Genomic DNA, 26291 nt, shown 5'->3' with positions numbered 1-26291 from the left:
TTCATATGACAAACCCCTCATCTCTGGGATTAGTCTAGTGACCCTCCTCTGAACGGCCTCCAATGCCACTACATCTTTCCTCAAATAAGGGGACCAAAACTGTGCACAATACTCCATGTGCGGTCTCATCAATTCCTTGTATAGTTGCAACAATATTCCCTTATATTTCAATATTACCTATTCCTTTAACCGTAAAAGACAACATTCCATTTGCTTTCTTTATGGTTACAGTACCTGTGTGCTAGTTTTCTGTGACTCATGAACAAGGATAGTTGGATCCCTCTACACCCCCAAGTCTCTCCCCATTTAGATAATAGATCGCCTTTCCATTTTCCTGACCAAACTGCATGTCCTCACACTTATCCACATTAAACTCCAACTGCCACATTTGGCCCACTCTCCTAACCTATCTACAGGAGCATCTCAATTATCTGAATATCAATTATCCGAATATTGGATTATCCAAAGGAGATCTCGAGGTCCTGATAGAAACATTACATCAAAGACGTGTTTACAATAGTGATCGGGTCTTTTGCTTACAGTGATTAAACAACAGGCACCATCTTCAAATGACTGGCCTTCCACCCTCTCTCTCTCCCCATACTTTCTCTCCAGTTCTACAAAGGGGTGAACCCTAAACCCCCCTTCCCCAGATAATCTGACCAACATTGTCCTGGACAGGGCAAAGGTAGAATCTGTCAAAAGGTTGCAGCAAAAAGTTGTGTGTGTCAGCAGTCTTGTTGGTGTACGGGCCGGCTGCCCCAGGGGCGGTCAGGGACGGTGTTGGACAGGGTTCTGGGGGTGGGGGGGGTGGTGTTGGACAGTGTTCTGGACACCCCCTGCCTGCCCCCAGAACCCTGTCCAACACCACCCCCCTGTCCCCAGAACCCTGTCCAACACCATCCCCCCTGTCCCCAGAACCCTGTCCAACACCACCCCCCTGTCCCCAGAACCCTGTCCAACACCACCCCCCGCCAGCCCCCAGAACCCTGTCCAACACCACCCCCCCCCCCGCGCCCAGAACCCTGTCCAACACCGTCCCTGACCGCCCCTGGGGCAGCCGGCCCGTACACCAACAAGACTGCTGACACACACAACTTTTTGCTGCAGCCTTTTGACAGATTCTACCTTTGCCCTGTCCAGGACATTGTTGGTCAGATTATCTGAGGAAGGGGGGTTTAGGGTTCACCCCTTTGTTCTGGGGGCGGGGGGCAGTGTTGGACAGGGTTCTGGGGGCGGGGGGGGCAGTGTTGGACAGGGTTCTGGGCGCGGGGGGGCGTTGTTGGACAGGGTTCTGGGGGCTGGCGGGGGGTAGTGTTGGACATGGTTCTCGGGGGGGGATGGTGTTGGACAGCGGTCTGGGGGCAGGGGGGGCAGTGCTGGACAGGGTTCTGGGGGCGGATGTGTGGTTTTGGACAGGGTTCTGGGGGCGGATGTGTGGTTTTGGACAGGGTTCTGGGGGTCGGGGGGCGGAATTGGACAGGGTTCTGGTGGTTGGTGGGGGGTGGTTTTGGACAGGGTTCTGGGGGTGGTGGGGCGGTGTTGGACAGTGTTCTGGGGGTTGGCGGGGGGTGTTGGACAGTGTTCTGGTGGGGGGGGTGTTGGACAGTGTTCTGGTGGGGGTGGTGTTGGACAGTGTTCTGGTGGGTGTGGTGTTGGACAGTGTTCTGGGGGCGGGGGGTGTTGGACAGTGTTCTGGTGGGGGGGGGTGTTGGACAGTGTTCTGGGGGCGGGGGGTGTTGGACAGTGTTCTGGTGGGGGTGGTGTTGGACAGTGTTCTGGTGGGTGTGGTGTTGGACAGTGTTCTGGGGGGGGGGGGTGTTGGACAGTGTTCTGGGGGCGGGGGGTGTTGGACAGTGTTCTGGTGGGGGGGGGTGTTGGACAGTGTTCTGGTGGGGGGGGGTGTTGGACAGTGTTCTGGTGGGGGGGGGTGTTGGACAGTGTTCTGGGGGCGGGGGGTGTTGGACAGTGTTCTGGTGGCGGGGGGTGTTGGACAGTGTTCTGGGGGCGGGGGGTGTTGGACAGTGTTCTGGTGGGGGGGGGTTGGTGTTGTTGGACAGGGTTCTGGGGGCGGGGGGTGGTGTTGGACAGGGTTCTGGGGGTGGGGGGTGGTGTTGGACAGGGTTCTGGGGGCGGGGGGTGGTGTTGGACAGGGTTCTGGGGGCGGGGGGTGGTGTTGGACAGAGTTCTGGGGGCGGGGGGTGGTGTTGGACAGGGTTCTGGGGGTGGGGGGGGGTGTTGGACAGAGTTCTGGGGGCGGGGGGTGGTGTTGGACAGGGTTCTGGGGGTGGGCGGGGGGTGTTGGACAGGGTTCTGGGGGTGGGGGGTGGTGTTGGACAGGGTTCTGGGGGTGGGGGGGGGTGTTGGACAGAGTTCTGGGGGTGGGGGGGTGGTGTTGGACAGGGTTCTGGGGGTGGGGGGGGGGGGTGTTGGACAGGGTTCTGGGGGTGGGGGGGGGTGTTGGACAGGGTTCTGGGGGTGGGGGGGGGGGTGTTGGACAGGGTTCTGGTGGGGGGGGGTTGGTGTTGTTGGACAGGGTTCTGGGGGTGGGGGCGGGGGGGTGTTGGACAGGGTTCTGGGGGTGGGGGCGGGGGGGTGTTGGACAGGGTTCTGGGGGCGGGGGGTGGGGGGTGGTGTTGGACAGGGATCGGTGTTGGATGGAGTTGTGGGGGGGGTGGGGTTGGATGACGGGATTGTGGGTGGAGTTGGACGGAGTTCGGAGGACAGGGTTGTTTGGGGGTGGAAACGGGGTCTGGGGGAGGGTGTGCGGGTTGTGGGCGAGAGATGGGGTTCCGGGGTACTGTTGGGGTGAGGTCTCGTGCGCTGTGTGCTGCTGCTAGTCTCCTGAACGGGGAGCAGAGTTTAAAATCTCCGAGCCCCAGAGCAAAGGCATTTAATTGATTAACTAAATAATCGATATCCAAACGAAATACTGTTAGCCGATCTCGTTCACAAGGTTCATTTGCAAGGTTCTTATTTCCTCACTGTAATTTACCATCCAGCTTATTTTTGTGCCATCTGCAAATTTGGCTTCAGAGCCTCCCATCCCTGTATCTATGTCATTAATGTATATTGTAAATAGCTGGGGCCCAAAGACTGAACCCTGTGGTGCCCCAATAGTTACTTCTTGTCATCAAAAAAACCCCATTTACCCTGACCCTCTCTCAGCCAGTCACCTATCCAAGCTAATAAATTACCCCTAATTCCTTTAACCTTTTGTGCAGCACCTTATCAAACACCTTCTAGAAGTCCAGGCATATTACATCTACAGAATCCCCATTATCCACTTTGCTTGTTACATCTTTGAAGAACTCCCGCAATTTAGTCAAATATAATTTGCCCTTCATAAAACCAGGCCTACCCTGATGGATTGTGTTTTGACTTTCCAAATGTCCTGATATCACTTCTTTGATAATTGATTCTAACACTTCCCCAACACCAGATGTTAAACTAACTTCTCTGTAATTTCCCACTTATTGCCTCCCTCCCTTTTTGAATAAGGGTGCTACGTTAGCATTTTCAAATCCATGGAACCTTTCCTGTGTCCAGGGAATTTTGGAATATTGTAACCAATGGATCCACTACCTCCACTGCTACTTCCTTCAACACCCTCAGATGTAGGCTATCAGTGCAAGGGACTTGTCTGCCTTCAATCCTAATAGTTTGCCAAATACCTTTTCCCTATCGATGTTGATTGTTCCAAGTTCTATCCTTTCTACTGTCTATGATTTGCCTGTTTGAACAGGAGTTCCACCGGTGAAAACTGAGATAAAGTATTGATTTAGCATCTCTGCCAGGTCAGTGTTCCCCACTATTAACTCTCCAGTTTCATCTTCCAACGGAGCTACATTCATCTTAGCGATTCTCTTCCCTTTTATATACCTATAAAAGCTTTTGCTATCATTTTTGATATTTTCTGTTAGTTTTATTTTGTAATTTACTTTAGCTCTTTTTATTTTTTATTTATTGCTTATGTTCGAAAGTTTCCCAATCTTCCAGCCTGCCTCTGGCCCTTGCAATATGGTTCACATCAGCTTTTGACTTCACATTGTCCTTGACCTCCAATGTTTCACCATGGATGATTTTGAACCCCCTCCCCACATAACCATCTTTCTTCCTCATTGGGATATATTTTAGTTGTGAGGAATTGAGTAGCTCCTTAAACAACTGCCACTGCCCATCTGCTGTCTTACCATTTCACCTTCCTGCCCAATCTACTTGGGCCAAATCTGACCTCATGCCTATGTAATTTCCCTTGTTTAATTGCAGAACACTAATGTGGGACTCCACTTTCTCACCGCCCAATTGAATTTTGAATTCTACCATACTATGGTCACTACTCCCTAGAGGACCCTTAACTATAATGTCATCAGTTAATCTCTCCTCACTACACAATACCAAATCCAGAATAACCTGCTCCCTCGTCAGTTCCACAACATACTGCTCCAAGAAACAATCTCTAATACATTCAATGAACTCTGCCTCCAGGCTACCCTGGCCAATTTGATCCCTCCAATCTATGTGCCTGTTAAAATCACCCATGATCATTGCTGTATTTCTTTCCTGGTTTATACTATGCCCCACTGTGGACCTACTGTTTGGGGACCTATAGATTACCCCTACCAAGTACTTCTTCTCTTTGTTATTCCTTATTTCTCCCAGACTGATTCCACATCTTGATCTCCCGTGCTTATCTCATTGCTCATTACAGCACTGGTCCCTTCCTTCACCAGTAAGGCCATACCACCTCCGTTTCCTTTCAGTCTGTCTTTCCGAAATGCTGAGGACCCTCGGATACTCAATTCCTAAACCTGATCTCCTTGTCACCGCGCCTCAATAATCGCTACCAAATCATACCCTTTTGTCTTCTATTTCTGCCATTAACTCAATAATTTTGTTTCGAATGCTTCGTGCATTTAGATACAAAGCTTTTAAGTTTGTTCTACAGGTAAGTTTTCCTACTTTTTTATAATTCCTTGGTGCATAGGTGTTCACCTGTTCCATCCCTTCCCTTTATTATCTGGTAACCGTGTGCCACATCGCTAACCTGCACTCTTACCTCCTCCTTCAATTTGGGTTTCCTAATTTCCCCTCCAACTGAACCCCACCCCATTTAAGTTAAAGCCTATCTGCAGTCCTAGTCATGCAAATTGCTAGGATTCTGGTCCCAGCACCAATTAGCTTGTGGTTTAGGTAGTAATCCAGAGATCGTTAACTTTTTGGTTGTGCTTTTTAATTTAGCTCCTAGCTGTTGGCAGACCCTCTGCCCGAGTTTTATCTATCTTGTTGGTACCCATGTGGACCATGAGCACTGTGTCTTTACCCTCCCACTCCAAGTTCCTCTGCAGCCCAGATGAGATACCCCGAATCCGACCAGTAGGTTGTCAACACAACTTGCGGGACTCTCGATCCTGGTCACAGAGAACAGTGTCTGTGCCTCTAACTATACTATCCCCCAACTACAACAACATATTCCCTCCACTTGGATAGCTCCCTGCACCATAGTGCTGCGGTCAGGCATCTCATTCTCCCTGCAGTCCCCATTCCCGTTCACAGAGGGAGCAATACTCTGGATCCCTCTAATGGCCTCACAATGCCTTTCTAAACTAAAAAAACCTTTTACCTCTAAGGTGTACGTCTTCCTCTATTCACTGTCGACTCATCCTTTGTTAAGATGCCTTCTAAACAAGATCAGTTCCCAAGGATTCATTGCTCTAAGGGAGTTAGGCTCACAGCATTATAATTAGGTCATTAGTCTAAGCCCTGTATAAATAGTTTCACTGTTGGACTGTGGAATCAGGGAATTATACATCTTCAAATATCGAACTCAGCTCCAAAACTCTTAGAAGATAAATGGAAGTCATAAACACCCGAATGAATTGAATTAAGTGAGCATGTTCATAATCTTCTGATCAAGCGAACGAGGAACAGAGTTGTGAAGCTTCTACACTAATTACATGGAAATGAGGGAATGATGTAATTAGGATATTATTTTAACAGTGGTGTTTAATGCAACAAACATACATCAGTTGGAACATGATTGATCACAAAGTATCAGCAGCATTTTACTGAGCTAATTAAGCTAATGATTTCTTGATACCTCAATATTTAACCCAATTAAAAGGTAAGTAATAATGTTCATTACAAATTCATGCCTCATGAACACGGGGTTTATACAGTGCACTGACCTTGAAGCACGGAAGACCTGCTGATGTGGAACATTACAGGTCAAGACTGCCCAGCTCCTTAAATACATGAGGCCAATCAGTTTGAGAACATTGAATGCTGGGAGACACGGGGAGAAGAAAGCGCCCATCCTAAAGATTGAAGGAAATAAGAAAAGCTGGAAATCTGAAGTAAAAATGTGCTGGCAATTTCCAGAGGACAGTCAGTGCCTGAGGAGGAAGGAACTGCATTGGGCTAGATCCCTCATCAAAATCTTTCAGAAGACCCTACATCTTAAATATTAACTGGGCGTCCCTTTTCCCAGATATTGACTGACTTGCTGCTTATTTCCAATGGCATCCATTTTTATTTGAGAGTGTCAACTGGAATGTTTTATTACACAGAAGTTACAAAGCAGGAACACACCACTCATTTCATCTTAATCACACAATGCTGTCCTGTTTTGCACATATCTTTCACCCCTTTTTCCTCCATCCATTATACCTAAACTTCAATGTTGATTTCATTTCTTTCTCAACCGATAACCCTGAAAAATATCCCAGACTCTCTCTGTAGTGAATATGTTTCTTTTGTCCTACATTTCTAGCATTTAATCCTGTATCTGTGCTCCCAATATTCTATTGAACCAATCCAGTTTCTCCATACTGACCTGATTCCAGTTTTTCGTAATATTTAATACAGGGCCACAAAAAAGGTGCCGAGACAATGATCACATATCTGCTCAAATTTCAAATTGTTACTGATTTTTCTTTTCGAAAGTGGGTAGTGGCAAAATCTGATAACCGCCTCAATAATATGACATGGCTTCATCGTCTCTGCAAGTATGTGCACAGTTTTGGAGTAATTCTAGCATTTGTCAGAGGTACATTTGTCAGTTGCTGCTGCAGGGTCAAGGGACCGTGAGATGGGAACAAACGTCACCAGATGGAGCTGTTGAACCCATCTTTGGATGTGAATTCTTAACAAAAAGAGATGCCTTGGACAAAGTCATCAGACACGAACCTAAAATACAAGGAACAGCTGAGGATCTTGGGATTGTATTCATTGGAGTTTAGAAGATTAAGGGGAGACTTAATAGAGACGTACAAGATAATACATGGCTTGGAAAGGGTGGATGCTAGGAAATTGTTTCCATTAGGTGAGGAGACTAGGATCCGTGGACACAGCCTTAGAATTAGAGGAGGTAAATTCAGAACAGAAATGCGGAGACATTTCTTCAGCCAGAGAGTGGTGGGCCTGTGGAATTCATTGCCGCGGAGTGCAGTGGAGGCCGGGACGCTAAATGTCTTCAAGGCCGAGATTGATAAATTCTTGTTGTCTCGGGGAATTAAGGGCTACAGGGAGAATGCGGGTAAGTGGAGTTGAAGTGCCCAGCAGCTATGATCGAATGGCGGAGTGGACTCGATGGGCCGAATGGTCTTACTTCCACTCCTATGTCTTATGGTCTTATGGTCTTAAAAGACCCAAGCACAAAACCCATTACATTCGTAGATTCTTGATGACCAAGGGGATGAAAAGATTATCTTGGATATGCAGGAATGGAAAGCTGAGGTTAAACTCAGATCAGCTTATTGAATGAATGAACAAGTGAATGCTTTTATTGTCACATGTATTTTAGATAGTAGATAGATACCCTACAGTATGGATTTTATAAATACAGTGTATTACAGTGAAAGGCTCCCACTGTTGCCACGATTCCAGTGCCACTTTGAAAAGTTTAAGAATAAGTTTAAAATACAAAAAAGATATAACTGAAAGAGAGTCCACTACCTATGCACACCAGCCACTGCCATGCTCTGCATTGTGATGATGCCACCTTCGTACTGCCTTCCTCAATGATGCCGATGCTGCTATGAGGGAGCTCTCTCCAGAAGGTAAACAGAACAAAAACGAGAAAAGAACAAAAAAACTAGAAAAGAACAAAAACCAGAAAAGCAGATGGAATGGATGAGGCCCAGCACAGGAGGCCAGATGCTGCGTAATCCATTGCTGGAATGTCAGAGCAGGCTTGATGGGCCAAATGGCCCATTCATGTTCCTTGGTTGTATATTAAGAGTACACAAGCAAGGAAGTTATTAGAAACACTGGCCTGGCCTCAAATGAAGCACATTCACAGTTCTGGTCACTGTATGTTTGGAGGGATGTGAAAGCCGTTAGAGAGAATGAATGAATGAATGAGGATTCATTGTCACTTGTTCTCTACAAGGAGCAACACAGTAAAACACAATGAGCAGCTTCAGCTGTTGCTGTAATCCAGCGCCATTTGAATGCTTCAAGAACAAAAAGGCAAAGTTGAAAGAAAGTCCATCTTCACTCTGCCACCTCCACCATGGGTCCAAAGGCCCGAGCGAGCAGACCAGCGATACCCACTCTGCCACCTGTGGTGCACCCACCAACATTGGAGCTGCCATTCTTCACTGCTGGGACCAACTCACTGATGGGCCCACCACAACTGGGAGTCCCTGCACCGGGCCCACCATAACCAGGAATCCCCAGCTCCGGGCCCACCACAACCAGGAGTCCCTGCTCTGGGCCCACCACAACCAGGAGTCCTCAGCTCCGGGCCCACCACAACCAGGAGTCCCTGCTCCGGGCCCACCACAACCAGGAGTCCCTGCTCCGGGCCCACCACAACCAGGAGTCCCCTGCTCCGGGCCCACCACAACCAGGAGTCCCCTGCTCCGGGCCCACCACAACCAGGAGTCCCCAGCTCCGGGCCTACCACAACCAGGAGTCCCCAGCTCTGGGCCTACCACAACCAGGAGTCCCCAGCTCTGGGCCCACCACAACCAGCAGTTCCTGCTCCGGGCCCACCACAACCAGGAGTCCCCAGCTCCGGGCCCACCACAACCAGGAGTCCCCAGCTCCGGGCCCACCACAACCAGGAGTCCCCAGCTCCGGGCCCACCACAACCAGGAGTCCCCAGCTCCGGGCCCACCACAACCAGGAGTCCCCAGCTCCGGGCCCACCACAACCAGGAGTCCCCAGCTCCGGGCCCACCACAACCAGGAGTCCCCAGCTCCGGGCCCACCACAACCAGGAGTCCCCAGCTCCGGGCCCACCACAACCAGGAGTCCCCAGCTCCGGGCCCACCACAACCAGGAGTCCCCAGCTCCGGGCCCACCACAACCAGGAGTCCCCAGCTCCGGGCCCACCACAACCAGGAGTCCCCAGCTCCGGGCCCACCACAACCAGGAGTCCCCAGCTCCGGGCCCACCACAACCAGGAGTCCCCAGCTCCGGGCCCACCACAACCAGGAGTCCCCAGCTCCGGGCCCACCACAACCAGGAGTCCCCAGCTCCGGGCCCACCACAACCAGGAGTCCCCAGCTCCGGGCCCACCACAACCAGGAGTCCCCAGCTCCGGCCCCACCACAACCAGGAATCCCCAGCTCTGGGCCCACCACAACCAGCAGTCCCTGCTCCGGCCCCACCGCAACCAGGAGTCCCCAGCTCCGGCCCCACCGCAACCAGGAGTCCCCAGCTCCGGCCCCACCGCAACCAGGAGTCCCCAGCTCCGGCCCCACCGCAACCAGGAGTCCCCAGCTCCGGCCCCACCGCAACCAGGAGTCCCCAGCTCCGGCCCCACCGCAACCAGGAGTCCCCAGCTCCGGCCCCACCGCAACCAGGAGTCCCCAGCTCCGGCCCCACCGCAACCAGGAGTCCCCAGCTCCGGCCCCACCACAACCAGGAGTCCCCAGCTCCGGCCCCACCACAACCAGCAGTCCCCGCTCCGGGCCCACCACAACCAGCAGTCCCCGCTCCGGGCCCACCACAACCAGGAGTCCCCAGCTCCGGGCCCACCACAACCAGGCGTCCCCAGCTCCGGGCCCACCACAACCAGGAGTCCCCAGCTCCGGGCCCACCACAACCAGGAGCCCCCAGCTCCACTACAATTGCCGCCCACTAAACTAAGCTTGGCTCCAACGCCAGGCAGCCATCTTGTCAAGAATCCCTCTCAGGCTGCTCACCTCAGTGAGATCACCCCCTCCACCACTACTGACAGGAAGACAAATGAACAAAAAGATAGACAAAAAGGGTTAAGGAAGAAAGGAGGAAGTGACCATCTGGAGTGGATGGACCCCAAGAGCCCAAATGCTGCCTAGCGCTGCCATCTTGGAAAAGTGCAAGAAAGGAGAATAGTTCCAGGGTTGAGGAACCTCAGTTAGGAGATAGATTGGAGACAGCTCTTTGAGAAGAAGAGGTTGAGAAGAAACGTGATAGGTGCATTCAAAACATCGAGGGGTCTCGACAGGGTAAAACAGGAGAATCTGTCCTCACTGATGGAAGGATTGTGGACCAGATACAAGGTAAATCGCCTCAAGAAGAAATAGTGACATGAGGGGAAGAAACATTTTCACGAAATGAGTGATTAGGATCTGGACCAAGAGTGTGGTCAATTGCGATTTTCAGAAGGGAATTGGATAGTTATTTGAAAAGACCAACCGTGAGGTGCTACAGGACAACGGTAGGGCAGTGGCAGGAGATAAGCTGCTTCTTCAGAGGGCCAGCACAGATTCAATGTGCCGAATGGACTGCTTCAGTCTTCCAACCAATCCGTGATTTAGTGGGAACTGCACTAAACTCTGATCTTATCAACCCTTTGCTCATAATATTGCCAATTATTTACAATTTTGCTGTTTGCATTTACATTAATAGGATAGAACCTCCCAGCATTTTGGACATAGACCAGTCAGGATTTAACTGAACCGTGGAGTCGCTTTATGGGGTTGAAAGGTCATGTGTTTTTCTTATGTTTTGGTTTCAATGCAATTGGTTTGTTCCAATGGCCCACGAGGAACAAATCACTCTCTCATATGTTTTTGCTACATACCATATCATTCCCTGATTATATATCAGATGTAAAACATTCTCAGCAATCTTGAATTCTCCGTACTCAGGCTGCAAGAGATTCGAAATGAAAAGTGAGAACACAATGCGATAAATGGTGAAGCTGGTACAATGTCCAAATCTGCACAATACTCACAAATTTACTCTCTAGATCCCAGCACCAACAATCACTCAGGAATCGCACAAACAGCCCTCGAATGAAGTCAATGAGTAAGATGCTACCCACAGTAAAAAGCATATCGATAATAGACAGCTTCAGCATCTCCTGAAGACAGAAACAGCTGGGGGTTAGTTGACTTGTGCTGAACATATGAACAATGGGTTTTTAGGAATAGCTTGCTATTAGCATTAAATGAATTATGAACGGTTTTAGTGTTGTGTGACAGAGTTTATTATTTAGAATGCTCAGCATGTAGCCAATTAAATGAGATTTTCAATGAGTAATGGATTATGCCTTCTTCTTATAGTTAGCCCTGTTCAGTTTGGAATCAGAGAGTATAGGGTTCGAGCCCCAGTTCAGGCAGACAGTCTCAGTGTGGAGCAAATGTGGCTGCATCAAAACTGCAGTGCACTGCCTATGGGTACAGAATCCCTACAGCATGCAAACAGGCCATTTGGTGCAACAAGTCCACACTGGCCTTGTGAAGACTACCCCATTCTCCGAGCCTACTACTCTACATTTACCCCTGACTAATGCATCTAACCTACACATCCCCGAACATTACGGACAATTTAGCAGGGCCAATTCAGCTAACCTGCAGATCTTTTGGATTGTGAAACTGGAGCACCCGGAGGAAACCCACACAGAGACGGGGAGAATGCACAAACTCCACACAGACAGTCGCTCGACGCTGGAATCGAACCAGAGTCCCTGGTGCTGTGAGGCAGCGGTGCTAACCACTGAACCACCACACCATACACTGGCAGCACAGTCAATGGAGTAACTCAAAAGGGCAGTGAATAATTATTTAAACAAAAAAACAGAGGGCACAGGCACAGAGAAAAGGCAGGAGAATGGGGGGGTGGGGGGGAGAGCTGGGGAAAGGAGGGAGGCAGATGCACAGCACTGGTGGGAATGTGCAAGAGGGGCAGTTTGTGGTTTAGGAGGTCACATGATAAAGCTTCCACGGACGCATGGAAAACTGTAAAGTTACTGGGAATGTCCAGTCACAAACCTGCCCAACGTAGGTTTCCCAACATTGATCCTGCTGAGACAATATGTTGTAATCAAACAGAGCCGTCCTGTTATATTTGATGAGTGGTTTCGTTTTGTTGTCCTCTGAACCGAAGGAGCTGTTCTGCCTCAGTCTAATCTCAGGGACGATGGTCGAGAGGCTCTCTTCCTCAGGGAGAGCTCTGGTTGCTAAAAATGCTGTCCCCGTATCATTGGAATTATCCTGTAGCAAATGGTTCAGTTCCAACAGGAAGATTCTGTAATCTTGGAGAAATATTTTGCTCCATGTCTTCCATTTAATTTCTATTCACACAGTTCACAATCTGTCAGATTTGCTTTCACTTTAGATTTCGGACAAATTTTAAAACAGGCAAAAGAATATGCATTCACACTGCAACGACATGTTGTCTCAATGCATCTTATAGCCACTGTGCTTTGAAAGTGTAGTCAGTGTTGTAACTGAGAAATAGGCATACAGCAAACTTCCACAAATAGCAACCACTAGGATGTGGAATAGGCATTTTTGATTCGGGTATACATTAGATTCCCTGCAGTGTGGAAACAGGCCCTTCGGCCCAACCAGTCCTCCGAAGAGTAACCCACCCAGACCCATTTCCCACTGACTAATGCACCTAACACTAATGGTCAATTCACCTGACCTGCACAACTTTGGATTGTGGGAGGAAACCAGAGCACCCGAAGGAACTCGACACAGACAGTTGCCCGAGGCTGGAGTCGAACCTGGGACCCTGGTGCTGTGAGGCAGAAGTGCTAACCACTGAGCCACCGACACTGCTGCTATCCTCAGAGAGGATATTCCTGGGGGAATGTCCAGTGAAGCTGTATGGGTGGAACTGAGAAACAGGAAGGGGATGATCACCTTAATGGGATTGTACTATAGGTCCCCTCATGGTCAGTGGGAAAGTGAGGAGCAAATATGTTGGGAGATCTGTATGCTTATTTCTCAGTTACAACACTGACTACACTTTCAAAGCACAGTGGCTATAAGATGCATTGAGACAACATGTCGTTGCAGTGTGAATGCATATTTTTTTGCCTGTTTTAAAATTTGTCCGAAATCTAAAGAGAAATCTAAAGTGATGCGTTCAAGAAATTTTTTTTAATGAAAATGGAGATATACCTACCAGAGAAGCAAGAGGTGACCTTCTCCTGGATAATAAGATTGAGGTCCGAAACAAATACTTGGCGTCGGTGATGGAGTCATAGAGATGTACAGAATAGCAACACACCCTTTGGTCCAACTTATTCATGCCAACCAGATATCCTAAATTAATCTAGATCCGTTTATCAGGGCATGGCCCATTCCCCTCTAAACCCTTCCCAACACATACCCAGCCAGACAGCTTTTAAATGTTATAATTGTATCAGCCTCCACCACTTCCTCTGGCAGTTCATTTCAGACACGCAACACCCCAGAAAGAGTTAAGCCTGAAACATTGAATCTCTTGCTGCCTGCCCTGCTGTGTTTATCACTGGCATCCCCACTCTGGTAGCTCACCAAAGGCAAGGAATTGGTGGACGATGATCTCAGGGAAGGGAGTGTCAAATTTCGAAGCCAAGTTGTTAGTAAAAAGGAAGTGGTGTTGGGCATCTTACAACGAATTAAAGTAGCTAAGTCCACAGGTCCTGATGGGATCTACCCTAGAATATTGAGGGAGGAAAGACAACAAATTGCTGGAGCACTGACAGACATCTTTGTTTCCTCTCTGGCCACAGGTGAGGCAACAGAGGATAGGAGAACAGCCAGCGTTGTCCCAGTGTTTCAGAGGGGAGGCAGGGATAATACTGGAATTTACAGGCCTGTAAAAACATGGCCATCATCTTCAGCAGCAGGAGAGGGGAGAGCGAGGAGCTGAGTGGGAGCGGGGAGAGTGAGGAACTGAGAGGGAGCGGGGAGAGAGGAGCTGAGAGGGAGAGCGAGGAGCTGAGAGAGGGGAGAGCGAGGAGCTGAGTGGGAGTGGGGAGAGTGAGGAGCTGAGAGAGGGGAGAGCGAGGAGCTGAGTGGGAGTGGGGAGAGTGAGGAGCTGAGAGGGAGAGTGAGGAACTGAGAGGGAGTGGAGAGAGTGAGGAGCTGAGAGGGAGAGTGAGGAACTGAGAGGGAGTGGAGAGAGTGAGGAGCTGAGAGGGAGAGTGAGGAACTGAGAGGGAGAGTGAGGAACTGAGAGGGAGTGGAGAGAGTGAGGAGCTGAGAGGGAGAGTGAGGAACTGAGAGGGAGTGGAGAGAGTGAGGAACTGAGAGGGAGAGTGAGGAACTGAGAGGGAGTGGAGAGAGTGAGGAGCTGAGAGGGAGTGGAGAGAGTGAGGAGCTGAGTGGAGAGAGTGAGGAGCTGAGTGGGAGCGGGGAGAGAGGAGCTGAGAGGGAGTGGAGAGAGTGAGGAGCTGAGAGGGAGAGTGAGGAACTGAGAGGGAGTGGAGAGAGTGAGGAACTGAGAGGGAGAGTGAGGAACTGAGAGGGAGTGGAGAGAGTGAGGAGCTGAGAGGGAGTGGAGAGAGTGAGGAGCTGAGTGGAGAGAGTGAGGAGCTGAGTGGGAGCGGGGAGAGAGGAGCTGAGAGGGAGTGGAGAGAGTGAGGAACTGAAAGGGAGTGGGGAGAGGAAGGAGGTGAGAGGGAGCGGGGAGAGTGAGGAGCTGAGAGGGAGCGGGGATAGTGAGGAGCTGAGTGTGAGAGAGAGGAGCTGAGAGGGAGAGTGATGCCCTGAGTGGGAGAGTGAGGATTCTGGATTAGTGGTGCTGGAAGAGCACAGCAGTTCAGGCAGCATCCAACGAGCAGCGAAATCGACGTTTCGGGCAAAAGCCCTTCATCAGGAATAAAGGCAGTGAGCCTGAAGGGTGGAGAGATAAGTTAGAGGAGGGTGGGGGTGGGGAGAAAGTAGCATAGAGTACAATGGGTGAGTGGGAGAGGGGATGAAGGTGATAGGTCAGGGAGGAGAGGGTGGAGTGGATAGGTGGAAAAGGAGATAGGCAGGTAGGACAAGTCGGGACAAGTTATGGGGACAGTTACTGAGCTGGAGGTTTAGAACTAGGGTGAGGTGGGGGAAGGGGAAATGAGGAAACTGTTGAAGTCCACATTGATGCCCTGGGGTTGAAGTGTTCCGAGGCGGAAGATGAGGCGTTCTTCCTCCAGGCGTCTGGTGGTGAGGGAGCGGCGGTGAAGGAGGCCCAGGACCTCCATGTCCTCGGCAGAATGGGAGGGGGAGTTGAAATGTTGGCCCACGGGGCGGTGTGGTTGATTGGTGCGGGTGTCCCGGAGATGTTCCCTAAAGCGCTCCGCTAGGAGACACCCAGTCTCCCCAATGTAGAGGAGACCGCATCAGGAGCAACGGATACAATAAATGATATTGGTGGATGTGCAGGTAAAACTTTGATGGATGTGGAAGGCTCCTTTAGGGCCTTGGATAGAGGTGAGGGAGAAGGTGTGGGCGCAGGTTTTACAGTTCCTGCGGTGGCAGGGGAAAGTGCCAGAATGGGAGGGTGGGTTGTAGGGGGGCGTTGACCTGACCAGGTAGTCACGGAGGGAACGGTCTTTACGGAAGGCGGAAAGGGTGGGGAGGGAAATATATCCCTAGTGGTGGGGTCTGTTTGGAGGTGGCAGGAATGTCGGTGGATGATTTGGTTTATGTGAAGGTTTGTGGGGTGGAAGGTGAGTACCAGGGGCGTTCTGTCCTTGTTACGGTTGGAGGGGTGGGGTCTGAGGGCGGAGGTGTGGGATGTGGACGAGATGCGTTGAAGGGCATCTTTAACCACATGGGAAGGGAAATTGCGGTCTCTAAAGAAGGAGGCCATCTGGTGTGTTCTATGGTGGAACTGGTCCTCCTGGGAGCAGATACGGCGGAGGTGGAGAAATTGGGAATATGGGATGGCATTTTTGCAAGAGGTAGGGTGGGAAGAGGTGTAATCCAGGTAGCTGTGGGAGTCGGTGGGTTTGTAAAAATTGTCAGTGTCAAGTCGGTCGTCATTAATGGAGATGGAGAGGTCCAGGAAGGGGAGGGAGGTGTCAGAGATGGTCCAGGTAAATTTAAGGTCAGGGTGGAATGTGTTGGTGAAGTTGATGAATTGCTCAACCTCCTCGCGGGAGCATGAGGTGGCGCCAATGCAGTCATCACTTCTTCCTCCGCTACATTGACGACTGCATTGGTGCTACCTCGTGCTCCCGCGAGAAAGTTGAGCAATTCATCAACTTCACCAACACATTCCACCCTGACCTTAAATTTACCTGGACCATCTCTGACACCTCCCTCCCCTTCCTGGACCTCTCCATCTCCATTAATGACGACCGACTTGACACTGACATTTTTTACAAACCCACCGACTCCCATAGCTACCTGGATTACACCTCTTCCCACCCTATCTCTTGCAAAAATGCCATCCCGTATTCCCAATTCCTCCACCTCCGCCATATCTAATCCCAGGAGGACCAGTTCCACCACAGAACACACCAGATGGCCTCCTTCTTTAGAGACCGCAATTTCCCTTCCCACGTGGTTAAAGATGCCCTCCAACGCATCTCGTCCACATCCCGCACCTCCGCCCTCAGACCCCACCCCTCCAACCGTAACAAGGACAGAACGCCCCTGGTGCTCACCTTCCACCCCACAAACCTTCACATAAACCAAATCATCCGCCGACATTTCCGCCACCTCCAAACAGACCCCACCACCAGGGATATATTTCCCTCCCCACCCCTTTCCACCTTCCGCAAAGACCGTTCCCTCCGTGACTACCTGGTCAGGTCCACACCCCCCTACGACCCACCCTCCCATTCTGGCACTTTCCCCTGCCACTGCAGGAACTGTAAAACCTGCACCCACACCTCCTCCCTCACCTCTATCCAAGGCCCTAAAGGAGCCTTCCACATCCATCAAAGTTTTACCTGCACATCCACTAATATCATTTATTGTATCCGTTGCTCCCGATGTGGTCTCCTCTACATTGGGGAGACTGGGCGCCTCCTAGCAGAGCGCTTTAGGGAACATCTCCGGGACACTCGCACCAATCAACCACACCGCCCCGTGGCCCAACATTTCAACTCCCCCTCCCACTCTGCCGAGGACATGGAGGTCCTGGGCCTCCTTCACCGCCGCTCCCTCACCACCAGACGCCTGGAGGAAGAACGCCTCATCTTCCGCCTCGGAACACTTCAACCCCAGGGCATCAATGTGGACTTCAACAGTTTCCTCATTTCCCCTTCCCCCACCTCACCCTAGTTCCAAACTTCCAGCTCAGTAACTGTCCCCTTGACTTGTCCCGACTTGTCCTACCTGCCTATCTTCTTTCCCACCTATCCACTCCACCCTCTCCTCCCTGACCTATCACCTTCATCCCCTCCCCGACTCACCCATTGTACTCTATGCTACTCTCTCCCCACCCCTACCCTCCTCTAGCTTATCTCTCCACGCTTCAGGCTCTCTGCCTTTAGTCCTGATGAAGGGCTTTTTCCCGAAACGTCGATTTCGCTGCTCCTTGGATGCTGCCTGAACTGCTGTGCTCTTCCAGCACCACGAATCCAGAATCTGGTTTCCAGCATCTGCAGTCATTGTTTTTACCTGGGAGAGTGAGGAGCTGGGAGGGAGAGTGAGGAGCTGAGAGGGAGAGTGCGGTGCTGACAGGGAATGGGGCGAGTGAGGAGCTTAGTGGGAGCCGTGAGCGTGAGGAGCTCAGAGGGAGAGTGGAGAGCTAAGAGGGAGCAGGCGAATTGCGCTCTGTTAAGGTGAGTGAACCGATATATTTGGGCAGACGTTACATGTGTAGAGTCTCCCACCCCCCCTCCACCTTTAACCAAAAACCGACTCTGTGATGTGTTGATATGTTAAGGGTTTTCTTTTATTTTATTGTGTGATTGTTAAAAATGTTTCTTTTCCATTTATCTAAATACCGACCAAGTGAAGGTTAAGATTAAAAATGGCAGGAGATCCCAGAGCCGTTTTCTTAATGTGGGTGCTCAGGGACGTGGCCGATGTCAGGAAGTGTGTCCAGCTGCAGCCCTTGTTTGACCATATGATGCGGATGGACTCACTGTGGAGCATCCGCGATGCTGAGGAAGTCGTGGATAGAGCATGTTTAGTGAATCGGTCACACCGCAGATTCGGATTGCTGAGGGAGAAAGGGAATGGGTGACCAAAAGGCAGAGAAAGAGCAGGAAGTCAGTGCAGGTGTCCCCTTCGGTCAGCTTTTGGAATGTAAATCCCCATTTGATATGAGGATTAGAGTACAGGATTAGACATGTCTCAGTGAAAATGAAGGATAGAAATGGCAAGTTTAGGGAGCCATGGTTGACAGTTGAAGGGGTCATGAAATATCTTTAGCAAACAGGGTTAAGGAATGATTTGGGTTAAGGAAAATCCCAAAGCCTTTTATTCATATATAAGGAGCAAGACGTTAACTAGAGAAAGGGTTGGCCCACTCAAGGACAAAGGAGGAAACTTATGCATGGAGTCAGAGAAAGTGGGTGAGATTCTTTATGAGTACTTTGCATCGGTATTCACCGAGGAGAGGGACATGAAGAATGTTGAGGTTAGGGATAGATCTTTGAGAACTCTAGGTCAAGTCGGCATAAGGAGGGACAAAGTGTTGGGTATTCTAAAAGGCATTAAGGAGGACAACTCCCCAGGTCTGGATGCGATCTATCCCAAGTTACTGAGGGAAGCAAGAGAGGAAATAGTTGGGGCCTTAACAGAAAACTTTGCAGCATCTTTGAACACCGGTGAGGTCCCAGAGGACTGGAGAATTGCTAATATTGCCCCCTTGTTTAAGAAGAGTAGCAGGGATAACCAAGTAATTATGGACGGGTGACCCTGACGTTAGTGGTAGGGAAGCTGCTGGAGATGATACTGAGGGATAGGATCTATTCCCATTTGGAAGAAAATGGGCTTCTCAGTGATAGGCAGCATGGTTTTGTGCAGGGAAGGTCATGTCTTACCAACTTAATAAAATTCTTTGAGGAAGTGATAAAGTTGATTGAGGAGGGAAGAGCTGTAGGTGTCAGAAACGTGGACTTCAGTAAAGTGTTTGATATGTTCCCCATGGTAGGTTGATGGAGAAAGTGAAGTCACAAGAGGTCCAGGGTGTACGAGCCAGATGGATAGAGAACTGGCTGGGCAAGAGAGTGGTCATGGAAGGAAGTTGCTCAAAATGGAGACCGGTGACCAGTGGTGTTCCACAGGGATCCGTGTTGGGACCATTGTTGTTTGTGACATACATAAATGATGTGGAGGAAGGTATAGCTGGTCTGATTGTCAAGTTTGCAGATGACACTACTAATATTGCATGAAGGGGACTGTCAGAGAATGCAGCCGAATATAGATAGATTGGAGAGTTGGGCAGAGAAATGGCAGATGGAGTTCAATCCAGGTAAATGCGAGGTGATGCATTTTGGAAGAGCCAATTCAAGAGTGAACTACACGGTAAATGGAAAAGCCCACTGGAAAATTGATGTAGAGAGAGATCTGGGAGTTCAGGTCCATTGTACCTTGAAGGTGGCAACGCAAGTCGATAGAGTGGTCAAGAAGGCATACAGCATACTTTCCTTCATTGGACAGGGTACTGAGTACAGGAGTTGGCAGGTCATGTTACAGTTGTATAGGACTTTGGTTCGGCCACATTTTGAATACTGCGTACAATTCTGGTCATCACATTATAAAAAGGATATGGATACTTTGGAGAGGGTGCAGAGGAGGTTCACCAGGATGTTGCCTGGTATGGAGGGCGCTAGCTATGAAGAGAGGTTGAATAGATGAGGATTATTTGGCAGGTGGGACTAGATTGGGTTGGGATATCTGGTCAGCATGGACAGGTTGGACCAAAGGGTCTGTTTCCCTGTTGTACATCTCTTTGACTCTATGAGGAAGATGGAGGTTGAGAGGGGACCTGATTGAGGTCTTCAAAATCATGAGAGGTATAGACAGGGTGGATAGCAAGAAGCTTTTCCCACAGTGTGCAGGACTCAATTACTAGGGGCCATGAGTTCAAAGTGAGAGGGGAAATGTTTGTGGGAGATATGCATGGAAAGTTCTTTACGCAGAGGGTGGTGGGGGCCGGGAACGCGTTGCCAGCGGAGGTGGTAGAGTTGGGCACAATAGCGTCATTTAAGATGTGTCTAGACGGATACATGAATGGGCAGGGAGCAGAGGGATACAGATCCTTAGAAAATAGGTGACAGGTTTAGATAGAGGATCTGGATCAGCGCAGGTTTGGAGGGTCGAAGGGCCTGTTCCTGTGTTGTAATTTTCTTTGTGCTTTGTCACTGGGAGGGAAAGTATTGGAATAGATTCTCAGGGACAAGATTGATACACATTTTGAAGCAAATGGACTCATTAGTGATAGACAACATGGCACTGTGTGGGGGAGGTCACGCCTCACTAACTTGAATAAATCTTTTGAGGAGGGGACAAAGATTATAGCACGGTGGCTCAGTGGTTAGCACTGCTGCCTCACAGGACCAAAGACCCGGGTTCGATTCCAGCCTGGGGCGACTGTCTCTGTGGTTTGCACATTCTCCCCGTGTCTGTGTGGGTTCCCTTTGGGTGCTCCGATTTCCTTCCACAGTCCAAAGATGCGCGGGTCAGGGTGAATTAGCTGTGCTAAGTAGCGCCCAGGATATGTAGATTTGGTGCTTTAGTCAGGGGTAATAGCGTAGAGGAATAGGTCTGGTTGGGTTACACTGTAGACGGTTAATGTGGACTTGTTGGGCCACACTGTAGGGATTCTATGATTGATGAGGGAAAAGTGCTTAATGCTATCTACAAGGACTTCAGTAAGTCCTTTGACAAGGTCCCTCATGGCAGACTAGTACAAAAGGTGAAGTCAGGGGGAGCTGGCAAGGTGGATACAGAACTGGTGTAGTCACAGGAGACAGAAGGTGCAGTGGAAGGATACTTTTCGGAATGGAGGGCTGTGATCAGTGCTGGCGACCTCTGTTATTCATGATTTATGTAAATGATGTAGCGGAAAATATGGCTGCTCTGATGAGTAGGTTTGCAGACGATATAAAGATTGGTGGAGTCGTGGATAGTGACAGGAGGATTGTCAGAGGATACAGCAAGATATAAATCAGTTTGAAGCATATGCAGAAAAATGGCAAATGGAGGTTAATCTGGACAAATGTGAGGTGATGCATTTTGGAAGGTCAAGTACAGGTGGAAATTATACAGCGAATGGCAGAACCTTTAGGAATATTGAAATGCAGAGGGATCTGGGTGTGCAGGTCCACAGATCACTGAAGGTGGCAGCAGGTAGATAAGGCAGTAAAAAGGCCTATGGCAAGCTTACCTTCATTGGAAGGAGCGTTGAGTATAAGGATAAGCAAGTTACGCTGCAGCTTTAGAGAACTTCAGTTAGGCCAGACTTGGAATATTGTGTACGGTCCTGGTCACCAGACCACCAGGAGGAGGTGGATGCTTCGGCGAGAGTACAGGAAAGGTTTACCAGGATGTTGCCTGGTATGGGGGATTTTAGTTATGAAGAAAGGTCGGACAGACTGGGTTCATTTTCACTGGAACGCAGGAGGTTGAGGGGCGACCTGATTGAAGTTTATAGGATTGTGACTGGCATGGATAGTGTGGAAAGAATAACACTAGGGGACACAGGTGCAAGGTGCGAGGGGAGAAGTTTAAAAGCAATGTGTGAGGCAAATGTTTCAAACAAAGGGTGGTGAGTGCCTGGAATACACTGCCAGAGGAGGCGGTGGAAGCAGACACAACAGCAACATTCAAGAACCATCTGGATGAATACCTGAATAGGAGGGGAATAGAAGGACATGGATCCTGTAAGTGAAGCCAGTTTTAGAGTGGAAGGACAAAATGTGGGCTGGTAGACCGGAAGGGCCAGTTCCTGAGCTGTATTGTTCTCTGTAATAAGGCAGGGCAAGTGACTGAAGTGATAGAGGGGGAGCAGTTTGAGACCAGTGATCAGAATTCTGTTAGGTTTAAAATGGTTATGAAAAAGGATAGCCCTTGCATAGAAATTAAAGATCTAAATTGGAATAAGGCCAATTCTGACAATATGAGACAGGAACTTTCAAAAGTTGTTTGGAATACACTTTTCAGAGGTAAAGGGACAATTGGCAAGTAGGAAGCTTTCACAAAGTGAGATAATGAGAATTGAGAGGTAATATGTTCCTGTTAGAGTGAAGGGTAAGCAGGTAGGAGTAGGGAACGATGGATGAATATGGATATTGAGGCTCTGCTCAAGAATAAGAAGGAGACATGTGTCAGGTTTAGAAATCTGGGACCAAAAGAGAATCTCTTGAAGAGTATAAGGGGAGTAGGGGCATTCTTATGAGGGAAATCAGGAGGGCAAAAGGATGATATGAGATAAACTTGGCAGATAAGATTAAGAATAATCCAAAAACACTCTACAAGCATATGAAGGGCAAAGGAGCAACTCAGGAGTGAATACGGCTCTTTAAATGAGATAATCTATATGTGGAACTACAGGAAATGAGAGATATTAAATGAATATTTTGCTTTAGTTTTTACTGTGCAAAAAGACACAGAAGCTAGGGAATTTGGGGAAACGAATAGTGATGTCTTGAAAATAGTCCACATCACAGAAGAGAAGGTGCTGGATATCTTAAAAAGCATAAAGGTAGATAAATCTCTGGAACCTGATGACGTGTATCCGAGCACATTGTGGAAAACTAGGGAAGGGATTGGAAGGCCCCGAGCAGAGGCAAAGGCCAGGGACCTTCCAATGGCTCTGTGCTTGGCAAAGAGTGTCTTGCAAACTTGATTGAGATTTTTTGAGGAGATGACCAAGATAAGTAAGGACAGAGTGTAGACATGGACTTTAGAAATGCCTTTGACCAGGTTCTACATGGTAGATTGGTTAGTAAAGTTAGATCACATGGGAATCAGAGAGAAAATACTAACTGGATACAAATTGGCTTGACTGTAGGACTCAGGTGGAGGTGATGGATAGTTGCTTTTCGGACTGGAGGCCAGTGACCAGTGGAGGCCTGTGACCAGTGGAGATCTGTGACCAGTGGAAGTCTGTGACCAGTGGAGGTCTGTGACCAGTGGAGATCTGTGACCAGTGGAAGTCTGTGACCAGTGGAGGTCTGTGACCAGTGGAGGTCTGTGACCAGTGGAGATCTGTGACCAGTGGAGGCCTGTGACCACTGGAGGCCTGCAGGGAGTGGTAAGGGAGTGGCGGTGTCATCAACATCTATCAAAGTTTCACCTGCACATCCACTAATATCAGGGCGGCACGGTGGCACAGTGGTTAGCACTGCTGCCTCACAGCGCCAGAGACCCGGGTTCAATTCCCACCTCAGGTGACTGACTGTGTGGAGTTTGCACGTTCTCCCCGTGTCTGCGTGGGTTTCCTCCGGGTGCTCCGGTTTCCTCCCACAGCCCAAAGATGTGCAGGTCAGGTGAATTGGCCATGCTAAATTGCCCGTAGTGTTAGGTAAGGGGTAGATGTCGGGGTATGGGTGGGTTGCGCTTCGGCGGGGCGGTGTGGACTTGTTGGTCCGAAGGGCCTGTTTCCACACTGTAAGTAATCTAATCTAATCTAATCATTTATTGTATCCATTGCTCCCGATGCGGTCTCCTCTACATTGGGGAGACTGGACGCCTCCTAGCAGAGCACTTTAGGGAACATCTCCGGGACACCCGCACCAATCAACCACACCGCCCCGTGGCCGAACACTTCAACTCCCCCTCCCACTCTGCCGAGGACATGGAGGTCCTGAGCCTCCTTCACCGCCGCTCCCTCACCACCAGACGCCTGGAGGAAGAACGCCTCATCTTCCTCCTCGGAACACTTCAACCCCAGGGCATCAATGTGGACTTCAACAGTTTCCTCATTTCCCCTCCCCCCACCTTACCCCAGCTCCAACCTTCCAGCTCAGCACTGTCCCCATGACCTGTCCCACCTGCCAATCTCCCTTCCCACTCCACCCTCCCCTCTGACCTATCACCTTCACCCCCACCTCCATCCACCTAGTGCACTCTCAGCTACCTCCTCCCCAACCCCACCCCTCTCCAATTTATTTCTCCACCCCCGAGCTCCCAGCCTCATTCCTGATGAAGGGCTTTTGCCCGAAATGTTGATTTTCCTGCTCCTCGGATGCTGCCTGACCTGCTGTGCTTTTCCAGCACCACTCTAATCTAGACTCTGATCTCCAGCACACAGCGGTTCACCTTTGTTTCCGGTTCAATGTCAGCCCTGGGCACCCTTCCCATGTCTGAGAGGATAGGCTTCTCAGGCTGACTGCTCACAGATAGAAACGAAACAGACCTTTTGGACTAGAACGTTTTGTTCCACTAAATATAATATATACCTTGCAGAAAGTGATCCCTGTACAACCTGGTTACAGGAACCCCTTCACAAAATGGCTCATCACATGAGCTGTCATCATAATTCCTGATGTCATTAGTAATCAGTAATCTGCTCCTATATACTACAGCTTATTATTTTTGGGCTTGTCTAACTACCGCACTTTCTAACTGTAGTGTTAATATAAGACACAATATAAATCAGGACGTTAGAGTGGCATGTAGCAAGACTTGTTATGGTGTTGTCATGGCGTTTCTAAACTGCATATCATCTAGGTCAGCCAAATGAAGACAGATGCTGTGGATGAAGAATTTCTGGAATGTGTTCTAGAGTTTTCCAGAGTAACTTGTTGAGTCTATTTTAGATCAAGTTGCATGTAATGGCAAGGGACTAATTAGTAATCCTGTTATAAAAGAACCTTCAGGGAATAGCGACCATAGTATGATTGGATTTTCCGTTAAGTCATAAAAGATATTATTCAATCTGAAACTACGATCTTCAATCTAAATGAGGGTCGTTTTGAAGAAGGGAGAGGAAATTGGCTGTGATGGATCGGTAAGGTAATGGTTCGCAATATTAGCTTTTCACTTAAAAAATGTCACTTTAGGCAAAAAAAAATCCAACTCAAAATGTGGGACAACTAACAAGGAAATTGAAAGATAGTCTTAGAGGTTTACAGCATGGGAACAGGCTCTTGGTCCAACGAGGAGAAAGTGAGGACAGCAGATGCTGGAGATCAGAGTCGAGAGAGTGGTGCTGGAAAAGCACAGCAGGTCAGGCAGCATCTGAGGAGCAGGAGAATTGATGTTTCGGGCATAAACTCTCATTCCTGACCCAGGGCTTATGCCCAAAACGCTGACTCTCTTGCTCCTTGCATGCTGCCTGACCGACTGCGCTTTTCCAGCACCACACTCTTCGACTCCTGGCCCAACTTGTTCATGCTGTCCAGTTTTCACAATTAATCTAAACCCATTTGTCTGTGTTTGATACATACCCCTCCATACCTATCCCATCTATGGAGCTGTCTCAATGTTACTGAAGTGATCAAATTGTACTTGCTCCAAGCACTACCTCGGGCAGCCTGTTTTAGATAGTCACCACCCTCTGTGTGAAAACCTGTCCCCTCTGGACCCTTTTGTATCCCTCCCCTCTCATCTTAAACCTATGCCCTCCAGTTTTAGACTCCCCTACCCTGCAGAAAAGCAGTTAGTTAATCACATTACCAAAGCCTCCCATGTTTTTACAGACCTCTATAAAGTCACCCCCTCAGTCTCCTATGCTCCAGGGAAAAAGATCCCAGTCTATCCAGCCCCTCCTTATAACTCAAACCTTCCAGTCTAGGTAGCATTCTAGGAAATCGTTTCTGTACCCTCTATAGTTTAATAATATCCTTTCTGTAGGAGGGTGACCAAAACTACACGCGGTATTCTAAGAACTACTTTAAAGGATAATGCTTATAAAGTTACCAACTAAGTTGAAAACCTGAGGACTGGGAACATTTTTGAATTCAGCACAGGAGGATAAAGGCATTGATAAAGAAATAAAAGAACAGAATATGAATGTAAGATAGCAAGGAACATAAAAATTGATTGTAAAAGCTTCTATAGGCTTTGGATGTAGGTTTGCTGGCTGAGCTGAAAGGTTCATTTCCAGACTTTTCATTACCCTCCTAGGTAACATCCTCAGTGGACCTCATGTGAAACAATGCTGAAAATTCCTGTTTTCTATTTAAATGTTTGGGTTTCTTTGGGTTGGTGATGTCATTTCCTGTGGTGAAGTCACGTC

General features: G+C 49.2%; 1 protein-coding gene across 1 annotated transcript in view; it reads right to left on the bottom strand.

Annotated features, from left to right (window-relative positions):
• Positions 1-26291, bottom strand: part of LOC140468773 (transmembrane channel-like protein 3) — a 132728-nt gene that overhangs the window by 27256 nt on the left and 79181 nt on the right. Inside the window, exons 13-16 of the mRNA XM_072564798.1 lie at positions 12212-12433; positions 11173-11301; positions 11020-11087; positions 6189-6317 (exon numbers count right to left, since the gene is read on the bottom strand). Of these exons, the coding sequence (XP_072420899.1) occupies positions 6189-6317; positions 11020-11087; positions 11173-11301; positions 12212-12433 (548 nt within the window). The remainder of the gene's footprint in view (positions 1-6188; positions 6318-11019; positions 11088-11172; positions 11302-12211; positions 12434-26291) is intronic.

Source organism: Chiloscyllium punctatum, chromosome 48, assembly GCF_047496795.1.
Source record: "Chiloscyllium punctatum isolate Juve2018m chromosome 48, sChiPun1.3, whole genome shotgun sequence".
NCBI classification, from domain to species: Eukaryota; Metazoa; Chordata; class Chondrichthyes; order Orectolobiformes; family Hemiscylliidae; genus Chiloscyllium; species Chiloscyllium punctatum.
Note: the sequence above shows the minus strand (reverse complement) of the source record. Positions and strands in the feature narration are given on the sequence as shown.